We start from the raw sequence: 16,162 nt of genomic DNA, 5'->3' as shown, positions 1-16,162 counted from the left end.
GTCTGTGTGGGAAACTTTAGGTGTTACAATTTGAAACTGTTAATATTCAACTAGTCAGAGACCACTTAAAGCCATACTTAAAGTGATACTTTAACCGGATTTGATTTAAGTGTGTTTTCCCCTCTCTCCTTTTCTCATTTTCCTCAGTCTGATAGACCGCATGCTGCAGAGGGATCCCAAACAACGAGCCTCCCTGGAGGAGATTGAGAGCCATGCCTGGCTGCAGGGGGTGGACCCATCCCCAGCCACCAAGTATAGCACTCCCCTGGTCTCTCACAAAAACCTGTCAGAGGAGGAACATAACAGCATCATCCAGCGCATGGTGCTGGGAGACATTGCAGATCGGGAGACCATAGTCGAGTAAGTTGTGCTTCAGCTTTTTCTCTGGTGTTTGCACAGTGAAACCACAACAGATCCAGGGTGATGTAATCACATTTTTATAGGGTGTTCTCTGCTCTTAGTGATCACTCAAAGTCAACTTTAAAGATTTTACTGATGAGCATTTGTAGATGGGGGAGCTGTTTGCCTTTTTAGAACCTCTTTTTATAAAATGCTGTTCAGTGAACCCTTAAATGTTTTGGCTGCACTTCATTTTAAAAGTAGGTGATTAAGGGGAAATTGTCTCTCACTTCAAAACTGATATCATTTGCAAACTCATCAGGAAACCTTATTTGAAACGGAACTCATTAGACCAACACAAGCATCATCAGTGCCGATTGATGCTTTATTTTTGAGGAGGGGGTCAATGAACAGATTAGCCTATAACTTTTGAAACTTTAATAAAAATGACACCAACGGCACTAAGCAGTCTGCCATTGTGAAACCTGTTTCACTTTAATGTACAATTGTACAAGGAGCCAACTAACACAGCACGCATCAGCACAAAGCCCAGAGCATCCTGACAGATGTTTAACTCAAAGAAGCACCAGCTCGTTACCTTCCAGCCCTCAGAGAAGCCTGGTGTGTGCTTACATACTGAAAAGCAGAACGTAAGAGGAATTAAACAGAACATCTGTTGATTTCAGAGTCAGGATTTCAAGTTCACACTTGTTTCTGACAGACTTGCAGTTCACTGCTACCTCCTGCTGTGAAGATATTACCTGTGGTGTGATAGAGTAAAGAAGAATATCTCTGTATGTGTGGGGATGCTAGCCTTTGAAGAGAAAGAGGCATTGAGAGTTTTTGTTGTTGTTGTTTTTGTTGATTTAAAGTTGTATATAAATGAAGACCTTGCCAGCAGAGTTCCACACAGTTATGATGAAGCTTATCAGCAACGGTTAGGTTTCTAAGTATGTGGAGATGTTCCAAAACATGCAAATAGACTGGCATATTTATAAGACTTTTCTAGACTAATTGACAATTCAAAGCATTTTAGACCACAAGTCACATTTATTCATGCATGCATAAAGTGTTTTATTCTATATTTCACACCCACAGGTGCTTTAGTACCAGTTAACCAACTCCATGTCTTTGCACTGTGGGAGGAAACTGGAATACCTGGAAGGGTCCCTCGCAGGCACAGGGATATCTGTAAACACCACATAAAAGTAACCCAGCAGGGGTCAAACCCCTGGGTAATACAGTGCTGGGTGATACAGTGTTAATTCATACCGGTGCTAGTTTTAATAGCTTTCTACTGTGTAAAGTTGAGCCCTGAGCGTTACATACGTTAGCAGGAAACAGATCATATTTTGGTGGTACCCAAATGCAACATCAGTGTTTTGACTTTTCTCTATGCCAGGGATGGGGAACTCCAGGCCTCAAGGGCTGGTGTCCTGCAGGTTTTAGATTTCATCCTGGGTCAACACGCCTGAATCAAATGGTTAGTTCATTACCAGGCCTCTGGAGAACTTCAAGACATGTTGAGGAGGTAATTTAGCCATTTAAATCAGCTGTGTTGGATCAAGGATGCATCTAAAACCTGCAGGACACCGGCCCTAGAGGTATGGAGTTCCCCCACCCCTGCTCTATTCAATACTGAGTTATTGAAGCACTGTCAGATCAAGTTCTTTGTTTCTATGAAAGCTGCAAATATTTTCTGTGTTTGTAGGGAGCATTGATTTCTGATGGATGTGTTGTGTCAGTGTGTGTGATGTTGTTACTGCAATTAGGCTTTAATCCACACCCTCCACTCTCCTCTTTCATGAGTTTCATGCAGCATCAATCTGCTGCATGAATCTTCTAAATCTAAACACACAGTGAAAGCGAAATGGTGATCAGGCAAAAACTGAATGACATTCTATGAGTGCAAAGGACTACGGGCGAAATGACTGCAGGCAACATGAAGTGGGTGGGACCTGAGATCAATTTGAAAGTGAAGAATACTGTTGACTGACATCATTTGGATAGTCACCTAGGCAACCGGAGTGTGGCATGTCGACAAGCGACCTGCCATTAGCTTCAAAGCGATGTGTGACAAATAAATGGCTTCTAATGTAGAGCGCCGCTTTAACAAGTGTGTTCATTCAGTAACAGCCCTGACAACAAGATTTGAATAACCTTTAATACACTCGATTTAAAAAAAAAAAAAAAAGTAGATGCAGCACATTTATTAACAGAAATAGCCAGAGGAAATTACTATTTATTTATTTATTTTTATAAATTAATGCTGCAGTTAATGTAGTGTTATCAGTCTGCTTTAACACTGATAAGGTGCAGACAGATATTGGCTTAGGTGCATCTTTGCACACTGAGTAATGAGAGATGCTGTAGATGTAAGTGGTAGGTGGTAGGTTAAAACAGAAGGGAAAACCTTCTAACGGGAAGAGCAGTGGAGGAGCCAAGGAAGTAGAAAATATAAACTCACGTTGTTAAAACTATAATTTATTTACAAGAAAACACTAAAATACTCTGGCCAGGTAGAACATGAAATTAAAAACATTAAAACAATACAGCTAAAATCCAATGGCCTCAGCCACGAAGATAAAGTCCAATAAAAGTCCAAACGGTGCAGAAACCGGCAGCATCGTCACCGTCCTGTCTGCGTCTTCGTTCTGATGCCAACTAAAAGGAGAGAGGGGCAGCAGCAGTCACCATTCTTTGATTCCACCGGAGAGTCGTCCTACATGGGACTGATTGGGACTTACCCCGGATGGGCAGAGCTCCAAACTCTGCCTGCCACTTTGCTGTGCTTCACACGCATAGCCATGGTCTCGCCGTCCCAGGGACATAAGGCGCCATCCCGCTGCCTCTCAATCCCTTGCCATGGGCCTCTCTCACCGAGGAGCTAGCTCCCCTCAGCACCAACACAGACCGCTCTGCTCATCCCCGATCACTCTCTCCAATGCGCAGTTGTCTGCGATCTCCAGTCCCGTTCTCCTTTGCCGCACGCCCCGGTCAGCTGCCTGTAGCCGGGCCTCCGTGCTGCTCTGCGCGGCCGTCGCCAACCCCGGTTACCACACCATGTTTCTCCTGATGTTTCTCACGCTCTCTCTCCCTATTATTGAATAGCTGTGGCGAACCCTGATTGGTCCCAGGTGTGTCAGATTAATGATCAGGAGGGGCGGTGGAATGGGCATCCCCCCCCGGAACAAATCACATATCAAAACAAAAAAGCATGTAATAACCCCGCAAAAATAAAACACTACACGCTAATAAAAGATAATAAAAAAATAAAACACAGCACTACATGCAAGGAAATAAAAACACCAAGTTAAACTTGACCATTCCACCCTGTGACATCTTTACAGTGTACTGCAAGTCTACAGTGTAGGCAAAGCTGTAGCATAAGCCTAGATTTTAAGCTGAACCTTAGGCTGTATCCTGATGTGCACAGTCCCAGAAATGAAACTATAAATCACAACAATGCAGACCTTAGTGGGTGTGATTGCTCTGTTTGATTGTAATATGTACTGTATATTGATGAGCACCATGAGAAAATGTAATGTAAAAGTGTATATTTATGTCTGACTTGTTCACCAAGCTTATGCAAATTCTGATGGTGTAGACATGGGCTCTTTTTCTCGTTTTAACCACGATTCTAAAGACTTCTCTCCTTCCTTGGTGTCAGTAAAAGGATTGGTTGTTCAAGGTTTATTAGTTCCAAGTCCGACATGTACATGAACTTAGTTTTTGTGGTGAACTGTAGATAAAGCTAGACAGGGAGAGACACTGTACAACCTGTACCAGCAAAAGCACGGAATCACACTCCATGTCATTCACACACAGCAAAGAGTGATCTGGCTTACAGTAATCCACATCAAAGAACAAAGTAGGCTGATACCCATTGAATACATAAAACCATTCTAAAATATATGTACTTCTTTAAACATTTTCCTGTTGTTTTGAGCTGCTTTGTGTGAAATTAAAATTAGTTCAATATAGTTCTGTAGAAGTTGACCACATGAGGGGAAGCTGTTACTGTGAAACGGCAGTGTCACTGGCTAATGATATCTCAGTGATGTTGTTACCAAATGCACTGCACTGTGTTTCAGAAGCAACTCTTTGTGCCGTGTCCCTTTTCAAAAATTCCACACCCATCAACTGCACTGCACACAGTATACGAGGAAGGGAAGAAATGAGACACAGGAAGGTCATAGTGTACCAACAAGTTTCAAAGACCCTTTATAGAATACATGGCCCATTTATGAAATTATGCAAGGGCCAGAACAAAACCAATTCATATACTCTTATGTCATAGATGCGCACCCTGTGCATTCCCAGGATTACTCTGACAACATTGCCTGTTTTAGTGTCTGGTTGTGAATCTCAAAGATCGTTCTGCTGTCAGAGGTGCAATGTAAATGTAGAGAACTCATTCCTCTGAGCCAGCGTCATCGTCAAGCTCATTTTACATTAAGGGCCTTACACAGCACACCTTTTAATTAAGTGGGCTGGACTAGTGAAACTCCTTTCTATCAGCGTAAGGACATTCAATTACACATTTATACCTAAAATATATATGCTTCATAATCGTCTGTGTTGTGTCTGTGGAAAATGCAGCACTGTCAGGGGACTTTGTGATCTTTGCAGCACAATTGTCGAGTTCACTGTCTGAAGATGACAGGGAAAAACTGGATTTTCTTTTTTGAAATTGCACTTATGTGTCTCAGTGTATCTCAGGATTTTTGTAAATGGATCACCTGTAACTTCTGTTATCTGGTAAATGCTTAGAGAAGCATGTTTCACTTGGTCTTTTGGTTTCAGCTTTCAGAAAACTTTGGCTAATGCCCAAGTGAATATTTTCAGAATGCGCTTATACTTCCTTACACTTTACACATGCAAGCAAAACTATGTTCACTGGGGTTTTTTTAAATATACATTGTTATGTGGTGGTTTTACTGGTTCAACTTGCTTGAGATGAAGTTAGAATGTATGTAGCCCAAGAGCTAAAATGAGTTCTCAACTCTGTCCCTTTTTTTTTTTTTTTTTTAAATCCAACATGCTGTCTACTTTATATGGTCCTAAAGTGTGATTTGTTGTTTCAGAGCCCTAGAGACCAACAAATACAACCACATCACAGCTACATACTACCTGCTAGCAGAAAGAATCCTGAGGGAGAAGCAGGAGAAGGATGTGCAGACCCGCTCCTCAAGTCCCAGCAACATCAAGGCACACTTCAGGTAAAGAGCAGCAAAAAACTCAAACACTGCTAAAGAAAGGAAATATCCCTTCTCATGCGTGCACAAAAATTCTGATATTTTAGCAAACTAGTCGAGAGCGTGAGTAACAAAATATCACTGCTTGTGGTCATAATGAGTGTCTGAGTCACTGTATGAGCCCAGAAGAGGGCAACTGACCTATCTCTCAGCTGCCTCACACGGCAACCTGTCTGACTCCACTTCGCAGGGCTCAGCCACAATTACTTAAGACTAGGTAGATCTCTAAAGGTTTCATTTCCATTTCTGGGTTCACCGAGCCTCCACAGTGCAGAGGAGATGGTCTGAGTCATTAGCATATTCTCCAACCTTTTAAAGTTCACCCTTTGTCTTGATGCTTCCATTACTGCAATTTTTTTCTAATTCTAAAGTGAAAAATGGGAGCAAGGCTCCCATCCAGCTAGCTGTCATATCACTAAGAACTGAGAACATATCCTGGTTCATGCTTTAGCTGTCCCAAGTATTTCCTCTTTGTTGCCTTGCCAACATTGTTCCTTTGGTTATAAAAGGAAGAGAGACAAAGGAGAGGAACAAATAAGGAAGAGAAGAGTGAGGAGGCTTCAGCGGGACTGCTGTGGTTGTAAAACTCCCTGCACATTCCCCTATCCAGTTCTCTGTGAAATGCTTTGGGTTTAACTCTCATTGCTACCTACACAGAACCAAAGTAAAACATTGAGTTAGTAGCAAGACAAGGTTTGTGTCATTGTATAGATTTGGGAACAACAGGTATTTTTAAGGGCTCAGAGCTGAATAAGCTCGGATACATGATAGAAACAGAAGCTTGGGTCATCACATTTTCAGTGCTGCGTATGTAGCAACAGCGACCTGGCTGAATACTGAGCTGATGATGATCTCTAGGCCTGCATAGTTGGTACCTGTATCAGTGTGTGAAATCAGGATACCATTATCCGCTGCTAGAAAAACTGAGAGGTCAAATCTTTATCAGATTCTCCATTTGATTGTAACTCCATTTAACTCATCTCCTGTGTTACTGATCCGTGGCCTGATGTACACAGAGCAGGGGCTAATGTTTTTTTTAAGGAGGGGTCAGGCTAAACGTTTTTAACTTTCTGGAACCAGATGGAGTCTAACTGTTATTGTTACTGGTGTTTACCCTTAGATGTATTCACCTCTACATGGTTGCCTGTGCTTGTATGCATGGGACATGCTTCCTGTGCAAATGGAATTTCAAGTAAGCAGAAGCGGAGCAACTTCTCTTGTGGGATTAATTGTTTATGGACACATAAGTGTGCCCTCGATGATTGCTCTGTCTCACTGTTTGTTCCACCTCCATCATGTGAGCACTTACCTCCAGGAGTGGGTTCACCAGGCTGTTTTTCTTCAAATAAAGCTGTTAGTTCAAAGGTAACGGGTCTAATATACAGTGCATATCCTGAGGTGACATAACAACACTCTGAATTTCTCCATGTCTGTATCATTTTAGGCCATTATGTAAGATGACACTGATATATGTAATATTTGCTCACTCGGAATCGTTACACAAATACAAAAAGACTTAAATTTTTTTGATTAATTTTTTAGGAAAGTAAATATAACACACAAGTAGCATTTACGATAAAGTTTTGCTCTCGTGGTGCTCTCCGGCGATGCTAACCCTATATAAGAACCAGTCCATTTACCATTTACCAGTGACCAGTTTAACAAATATATTTTAACACTTAAAAGATACTGATTCATAATTTAATGCACATTTAACAGTCAAACCAAAAGAAAGAGAGACTTAATTCTAGCATAAAAATTAAACTACTAAACTCTAATTTTTCTGTGCCTGCCAATACGATCAATGCCTCTGGCTTTCCCAGCCAGTAGTCTGAACAAAGGCTATTCTCATTATGGATACACCAAGCAAAAGAAAACAATAAAATTCGCTTACCCTACAATGTTAATACCATATCAATCAGTAAATCAAGCCACACAGCTTGAACTCTACTGTGCACATCATCTCTGTGATGCTTTTTTTTTTTTTTTTATATGCAAAACTGTTTACTTGAACCCTGTTTGTCACTTAATGCAGATACAGTGTGCCAACCTAGTGTAAATACATTAACTGCTAAAGGACTGTAAAAAAGGGTCTGGGATTGCCATTGACAAAGTCAACATGTTTACAGTATATTTAAAATTAAGGGAATGTTTAGTTAGTGCTAAATAAATAAAATACTAGAATTTCATTCACCAAAACCGAGACAAAAAATTACTGACCATAGCACGTGGTAGAGATGTCCAGTTCAATGACTCCAGTCATGAGTGGACAGACCTAACTTTAGGCAAGTTCTAAAACCGTTTATCCATCGACATCCATTGATCTATAAGGGGTGAAATAAACTAGAGACAAATTCCCTTTGTGTACCAGGCTGTGCGCATGTCTGTATTTTAACATGGAGTCTAGTAGGGCTGGGCAATATGGCCTAAAATTCATATCTTGATATTCTTTAGCTGTGCTGCAGTGGTTTGTATCATATCTATCTAATAGACTCCAATTTGTGCATGTAAATGGAGAGTCCTCTTCACACACTGAGGTTAATTATGGAGTTCCACAGGGTTCAGTGCTAGGACCAATTCTGTTTACACTAAACATGCTTCCCCTAGGCAGTATCATTAGAAGACATAGCATACAATTTCACTGCTATGCAGATGACACCCAGCTCTATCTATCTATGAAGCCAGATAACACACACCAATTAGTTAAACTGCAGGAATGTCTTAAAGACATAAAGACCTGGATGGCCGCTAACTTTCTGCTTCTTAATTCAGATAAAACTGAGGTTATTGTACTCGGCCCTGAAAATCTTAGAAATATGGCATCTAACCAGATTCTTACTGTGGATGGCATTACCTTGGCCTCCAGTAACGCTGTGAGGAACCTTGGAGTCATTTTTGACCAGGACATGTCCTTCAATGCACATATTAAACAAATATGTAAGACTGCTTTCTTCCATTTGCGCAACATCTCTAAATTTAGAAATATCCTGTCTCAGAGTGACGCTGAAAAACTAGTTCATGAATTTATTACTTCCAGGCTGGACTACTGTAATTCATTATTATCAGGATGTCCAAAAAACTCACTGAAAAGCCTTCAGCTAATCCAAAATGCTGCAGCAAGAGTCCTGACAGGGACTAGAAAGAGAGAGCATATTTCTCCTGTTTTGGCTTCCCTTCATTGGCTTCCTGTTAAATCCAGAATTGAATTCAAAATCCTGCTCCTCACATACAAGGTCTTAAATAATCAGGCCCCATCTTATCTTAATGACCTTGTAGTACCATATCACCCTATTAGAGCACTTCGCTCTCGCACTGCAGGCCTACTTGTTGTTCCTAGAGTATTTAAAAGTAGAATTGGAGGGAGAGCCTTCAGTTTTCAGGCCCCTCTTCTGTGGAACCAGCTTCCAGTTTGGATTCGGGAGACAGACACTATCTCTACTTTCAAGATTAGGCTTAAAACTTTCCTTTTTGCTAAAGCATATAGTTAGGGCTGGACCAGGTGACCCTGAATCCTCCCTTAGTTATGCTGCGATAGACATAGGCTGCCGGGGATTCCCATGATGCATTGAGTTTTTCCTTTCCAGTCACCTTCCTCACTCCCTATGTGTTAATAGACCTCTCTGCATTGAATCATATCTGTTATTAACCTCTGTCTCTCTTCCACAGCATGTCTTTTATCCTGTCTTCCTTCTCTCACCCCAACACAGCAGATGGCCGCCCCTCCCTGAGCCTGGTTCTTCTGGAGGTTTCTTCCTGTTAAAAGGGAGTTTTTCCTTCCCACTGTCGCCAAAGTGCTTGTTCATAGGGGGACATATGATTGTTGGGTTTTTCTCTGTATCTATGAAGCACCTTGAGGCGACTTTTGTTGTGATTTGGCGCTATATAAATAAAATTGAATTGAATTGGCTGGATGGCGATATACAGTATATATCTTGATATTTTTTTTTAAAGCCATAAAGTAAGAACCAAAAGAGTTCTTAGTCAAAGCTGTGTCCCAGATCTCACATAGGTACTTTTATTAACATGCAGCGCAGATGTACATGAAAAAATTACTCAGAAATAAATTATCAGGATTTATTAAATAATAATTCTCCATAAATAAAATAAAACAATGTTGTTTTGTGCATAACAAAAAGCTCACAATTGTGCAGTCAATGTAAACTAAAAAGACCTGAGCATAAAAACAAAGACTGGGGGAGTTGTGTTGAGTGAAGGAGAGAGGCGAGGCAGAGAAACACAGCGTAGAGACAAAAGTGGACGAAAGACAGGCAAACTTGCAGTTCCAAGTATAATTATAACGTAACATAGACTATATCAATATAAACGATATTGTCACATCTCTTATCTCGTATAAAAGTATATCCATATATTTAAAAACTCGATATATCGCCCAGTCCTAGAGTCTCAAGTGGCCATTAAAAGAATTACAGTTGTTAGAAGTTTGATCGTGTTTTTCTTGAGTAAATGCTACACTTGTGTACACCCTGAAACATAGTTCAGATCAAGAAGGAAGCATACACATTGTATCTTTCGCTTATCAAAGTGGTTTTCTGCCAGAGACATAGAAATGAACCAGGTCCTGTACGCTTGTTTGTGAAGAAGAATTGAGCTGCATTTTGAGCTATGGGTGACATGCAGATGATGTAAAAACACAGATTTGAAATTACTTTATTAATAGAGACACTTCATGGGATAAACTGTATAACAGATTGCATACTGAATACTGACTGTTCTTTGATTTGAAACACTCTATAAAATATATTTGGTGTTACTCTGATAACACGAGCTTTAGTTACAACTGTATTATTGCCAAAATCTGTCTTAGTTTACTAAGAATATTCCAATTTCCACTGGCTGACATTCACAGGTCCCTGCATCACTGACTAATCTGCTTTACAAGCTTCTTTTTTCTTCTTCCACATACAGACTGTGTTTCATCAGTGCATTATTCATTATACCACTGAATAGAGAGGCTGTGGTTTAGCTAACAATGAAAAAAGATACAGTGTGGCCTTTGTGGCAGCTCTATTAGAGGATGGTAAAATAAATAAAGCACAGTAATGACCTGTAATTGGATTTGTCAACCTGATTTGAAAAGAAAAGCCATGATTTCCATAAAACATTTTGCAAAATCAGTTATCACTCATCCATTTATCTACAGACACAAGCTAATTTCCGCCTCGCTTTCTATTTAAAATCCTTTATTTATCAATCCTTAACTTTTCGGGGGGGCCCTGATTATTTTGAATGATTCTTTTGATATAGTCAGTCTACTTGTTCTAGACTCCAGGAAGGTAATTCCACTTTGTGTTTGTGTGCACGCTCGTCCATAACAGAGAAAGTGGAGCCACATCCATATGTTTACCACATCAATTTATAGTAACTTAAAAGGAACAGATGCTGCCATATAACAGAGTGTAGCTTTAATAAATATAGCTGCTATAGAGTCAGACCAAAATAAAGTTCATCAGTCAGTTAATCAATAAAGAATTTAATGCTCTCTTCAGCCAAACTGTACTTCAGGTCAAGGTCACATTTTTTGTTTTACGGTCAATAACCAATGAATTGTGATGGATCATGAACCAGATGATCTAGTCTGGCGGCTGCAAATAGTGATGAACATTTTGATCAAAACATTGGACACTGTTTATAGTTAAAGTTATAAAGATGCTCATAGCTCCAAACCCTAAGCCCTCACTGTTAATTGCCTACGTACAGTTGGATACTGCTGCAAGTGATTGCACTGGATGAACAAAAAAGCACCCTGCATCATATGTCTCCAGTTAAAATCTCTTCCCACTTATATACTGTAATGATATTATTTACGCAGTATACCCCGCCTCTCACCCCATGACAGCTGGGATTGGCTCCAGCACCCCCCGCGACCCTAAAAAAGGATAAGCTGTAGCGAATGGATGGATATTATTTACGCAGTATATCATTTTGAAGTCATGAGTGTAATCCCTGTGTTGTCCCTGTCTTCTCTAGACTATAAAGTCTTTTGAAGATCAAAGAAAACGTATCAACTGATGCAATCCTTTTTCTTATCTCTACAGGCAGTCCTGGCCCACCAGAGTGGATATGCACCAGGATATTGAGGATAGTTTAGCAGCTTCGTCCATCTCTCACGCAGGAGGCCCTCAGTCCCCTGCTCGCAGTGCTGAGAACCTGCTCAATGGACATCGCTCTAAAGCCATGATGGAGCTGGGCAGACGGGAAGAGAGCACGGTGACTGACTCTCCGGGGTCGGCACAGGTACACTCATCATCATCCCTTGTCTGTATCAAATGAAGCTTTTTTTTTTATACATGAAATGCAGTGCTAGTAGGACCATCTGAGAGTAAATAGGATTGTTATTGCCTCTGTAGTAAGTTGTTCTATTTGTGTGTGTGTGGTTCTTTTCTGGGTCCTCAAACTTTACACATGGGTAAAGCCTAAAGGCAGGGACAGCAGCAGTGAGAGTCATTTTCAGAACAGAGCACACTTCGCAGCTACTTTCAGTTGTAAACAGTGCAGCTGATCATACTTGCACCCTGTTTTAATGCCCATGCTCTTGTATTTTCTTCTTGCCTCAGGGAGCGTGTGCTGCTGCTTCAGGTCCTGCTCCTGGCACCATCAGGACTCCCACTCCCTCCACCTCAGCAGCAGCTAAGCAGCGAACCTGCCTGTTCAGGTCTGATCTCTGGACTCAGTTTTCAACAGTGTGACATTATTTTGTGTCCTCAGTATCCCTAAAACTGAAAGCAGAACAATAAGTTGTACTCTATTTCAATGTGTGCATTTCGTAGCTTCTTAAATGTTCAGGCTAAATTTCTTTGTATTATGTCACAAATTGAAATTTTGAACTTTTATTCAGAAACTAGACAAAATGAGACATCTGAAAATGGCGGCTGTAATAGTCCCGTCCCCCCTGTAGTCTAACAGAGCAAATGATCCATCGAGCAACTGATGATAAAACAGAGGATCGAGTTTTCTGTCATTGCTTTGTGGTTGTATTCTAATGTCAACTCATTCATGTCTGATTGTTTGGCAGAGTGGAGGAGGATGAAGAGGAGGAGGAAGAGCAGGACCCGTCTCCCCTACCAACTCAGGTGATCCTGCGGCGGAAGCCCCCCTCCATTACCAACCGCCTTACGTCCAGGAAGAGTGCCCCAGTGCTCAACCAGATCTTTGAAGAGGAGGGAGAGTCCGACGATGACTTCGACATGGATGAGGGTCTGCCGCCCAAACTCAGCCGTCTCAAAATGAACATGGCCGGGAACGCCGGCACTCTGAGCTCGTCGTCGTCCCCGGGATCCACGCAGAAGCGCTATCATCGGCGCAAGAGTCAGGGAAGGGGATCGTCATGCTCGAGCTCTGAGACGAGCGATGATGACTCCGAGAGCCACCGGAGGCGCCTGGATAAAGACTCAGGCTTCAGCTACAGCTGGAACAGGAGGGACAGCAGTGAAGGGCCACCTGGCAGCGAGGGGGGGAACGGTGGAGGCAGCAGCTCAGGGCAGGGGAAGCCCCCCACTGAGGGAGGAGGGTCCTCTGGCCCAGACAGGGGGAGTCCTGGAGCGGGAGGTAACGGAGGAGGACAGAGTGGCAGTGGAGGAGGGGGGAGTGGGGGAGGAGGAGGGGGTAATAAAGGACAAGACAGCCCTTCCAGTTGTTGTAACAACAGTAGCACTACTAACCCGTCCCTTGGCTCTCAGCCCCGGGCCTCGCGCACTGCAAGCCGCAGCGCTGAGCTGGTGGAGAGTCTCAAGCTGATGAGCTTGTGCCTCAGCTCACAGCTGCAGCACCACCACGCTGGGAGAGGTGGTCGAGGGGGTGGGGGGAAATTCATCATAGACCCCCATAGCCTCTCAGGAGGGAGTGTGAAAATCCAGGAGAAGTCCACCTGGAGGATGTGCATCGGGTCCACTGGGAGCCTGGACACCATCACCCTCCCCACCACCACTATCACCGGCCTGCCTCGCACCCATACCCCACCACACCATCACAACCGCAAAACGGTGCCGCACAGCGGCCCGGGTGGCAGGAACACTCATGGCAACCTGAGCACCCTGAAGAACAGCGTGATTCAACTACCTCTGTGCGAGAAGACCATCTCTGTCAACATCCAGCGAGGTGGAGGCTCCAGGGATGGCCTGCTCTGTACCTCAGCTCCAGCCAGCTGCTGCCAGGTCATCTGAAGCTCGCTGACACCCTGTGGACCATGACCCACCGACACCAAGTTTTCTCAGTCACTCTTCCCCTCCTGCTTCAGGTAGTTTCTTTGAACACTACTCTGCTTTTGAACCTTCCTGTCTAGTTTGCTGTAGCAGGTAGCTGAGCTCCCACAACCACCTGCCTCTCAGCTCACCACCTCTCCTGTCACTTTTTGTTCCGTGCCCTGCTCCCTACCAATTGTTGGTGGTTATAAATGTCTATTAGTGTTTTTATGTTTTTCATTATATTCTTGTTTTATGTGTCCTGACTGCACTTTGACATTCTAAATGATTTGTATTAGAGCATTTAAAATAAGGAGGCTCGCATTTAAAGTGGACCTGTTCTGCTCATTTCCAGCTTTGTGGTTTTTATTCGTGGATTCTATTAGAGTGGCTTTGCATGAGTCACTGTTTAAAATAATAATTGCTTTTCATTTTTAATTAGACTGACTTCATACTAGTTAGTTCACCCTCTGTCTGAAACAGTGTAAAATAAGCTTCCGTACTGTTTCACGTAACAGCGCCTTTATGAGAAAAGAAGGAAAAGCAGAATAGGTCCACTTGAAGAGCAGAGCATTAGGGCCACTGTGAAAAGCATTTTGAGAAGTATTTATTGGAGTGTAAATTAAAAAAAAAAAAAAGGAAAAATACCACGAGGTAAAATTGTAATTTTACAAACCTGTACATATAAAAGTTGTAACTGTATGACAAAGTTGGGAAGAAAAAGTGATTGTACTCTGAGATAAAGTTTACATTTTCTAGGAGAAGGTCATTATTATAATTATATTCCTGAAAACATATTACAAAATCTTTCACTTTGTCAACCAAAGAATGAAAGATGGTTGATATAGACAAAGTTGAATTTCTTAACATTTTTGGTTCACTATTTCTAACAAAAATCCACAATAATATCAGAAATAGGTGATAATAAATATCAGCTGGAGCTGTTAAGAAGTAATACTAACAGATGGGTAAATGGAACAATGAAATAACCTATTTACAGTCAGCATGCAGCAAATGTACAGGTGCTAAAACAAACTTGTATACATTTGATTCATCCACTGTGACAAGAAGGTAAATCATTCTTTACAAAGGTCTTAAATAACTGATGTGCAGTTTAGTTTAGTCTGGAAGTCAGAAATTTTGAGTGGCGTTGCAGCTTTCAGGAAGATGTTCTTGGAAAACGTACTGCTTTTACACAACTCAAGGCTACAGTGACAGTTTGGTTTACATTACCACTTTCATGGGACCAGCTCACTCAGAATGGTTGATCAGTCTCATATAAGTACTTCAAGTAAAACAACATTTAAAAAGGTTTACTGAATGTAGTAGAAATTTTCAGCTGTTTTTCATTTGAATGGGGGGGAAAGCGCCTCATTTTTCATGGGGTCTAAAATGAGCACAGCGTACACCTGTGGGTGTGGGAGGGGCTACTGGAAATAATCATCAATGATGGCAGATTTCCAGATTTAATTGATTTTCAGTAACAACTCCAATTTGTGCTAACTGTGCTGCTAACAGCTGATTCTTAAAAGTAATTTAATTCAAGTGTTGACCGATTGGGTTCACATTCACAAGACTGAGACACCGAAAAAGAAAAAAACGAAACAAGACTTCTCCATGTCAGCAACAGATTTGATAATCTCAGCAGACGCCCTGATGTGAATTTAAGAGGACATCAGAGCAACATGAAGTGGTTACAGCAGGCTCAAAGTGTTTAACACAGTTGTCAATACTAATTATTTTAAAGAGCTGAAATATATTTTTTGGCCTTTTTAAAGAGTAACTTCTTTCTCCTTTGACCTTGTAAAATACTTAATTTCTTCTTGAAATGGCAATTTTTGACTTCATGGGGGGTTTTTCACTTGTAATATTTTGATCCTTTTCCTTGTAAAATTAAAACTTTAGTCTCATAACTTTTTCCGATTCCCATCAAATCAAAGCTTCTTTCTCAAAGTATCAGTGGTCCAAACACTCCAGGTGTAAAAATCGAAATAACAAGCACTTGTAGTTGCAGCTGTAGCGGCCAGCTGGCAGAGGAGAGGGACGGGGACGCCTGCTTATTGATACAACTCAAACTCACACTTCTCCCTCCTTTACCTCGAACCTTCGCTCCCCTCTGAACGTTAGCTGCCAGTGACATCGCTGATGATAAATAGAAAAACATAAAGTGGATTCCATTCGTTTGAGTCCGTTCAGCGTATCTGACCACCTCTGTCCACTCTGGGCTCTGTATTGCACTCAGACAATCTGTTTTCTGTTCTTTTTTAAGAACCATGTATCCTCTGCTGAATTGAGCTCGGTGCAAACTGTTGGTCATAACCCTTTAAATCTGTACCAGTGTCTCTTTACAGAGGCGGCACGCTTTCA

At 41.7% G+C, this 16,162-nt stretch overlaps 1 protein-coding gene across 1 annotated transcript in view; it reads left to right on the top strand.

The window, feature by feature from the left end:
• The window catches only part of snrka (SNF related kinase a), a 54,194-nt gene extending 39,638 nt beyond the window's left edge, over positions 1-14,556 (top strand). Inside the window, exons 4-8 of the mRNA XM_026184700.2 lie at positions 148-360; positions 5,427-5,561; positions 11,654-11,852; positions 12,173-12,270; positions 12,631-14,556. Of these exons, the coding sequence (XP_026040485.1) occupies positions 148-360; positions 5,427-5,561; positions 11,654-11,852; positions 12,173-12,270; positions 12,631-13,777 (1,792 nt within the window). The 3' untranslated portion in view covers positions 13,778-14,556. The remainder of the gene's footprint in view (positions 1-147; positions 361-5,426; positions 5,562-11,653; positions 11,853-12,172; positions 12,271-12,630) is intronic.
• Positions 14,557-16,162: the final 1,606 nt, after the last annotated feature.

Source organism: Astatotilapia calliptera, chromosome 11 (genome assembly GCF_964374335.1).
Source record: "Astatotilapia calliptera chromosome 11, fAstCal68.1, whole genome shotgun sequence".
Lineage (NCBI taxonomy): Eukaryota > Metazoa > Chordata > Actinopteri > Cichliformes > Cichlidae > Astatotilapia > Astatotilapia calliptera.
The sequence above is the reverse complement of the archived record's forward strand: the minus strand, read 5'-3'. Positions and strand labels throughout refer to the sequence as shown.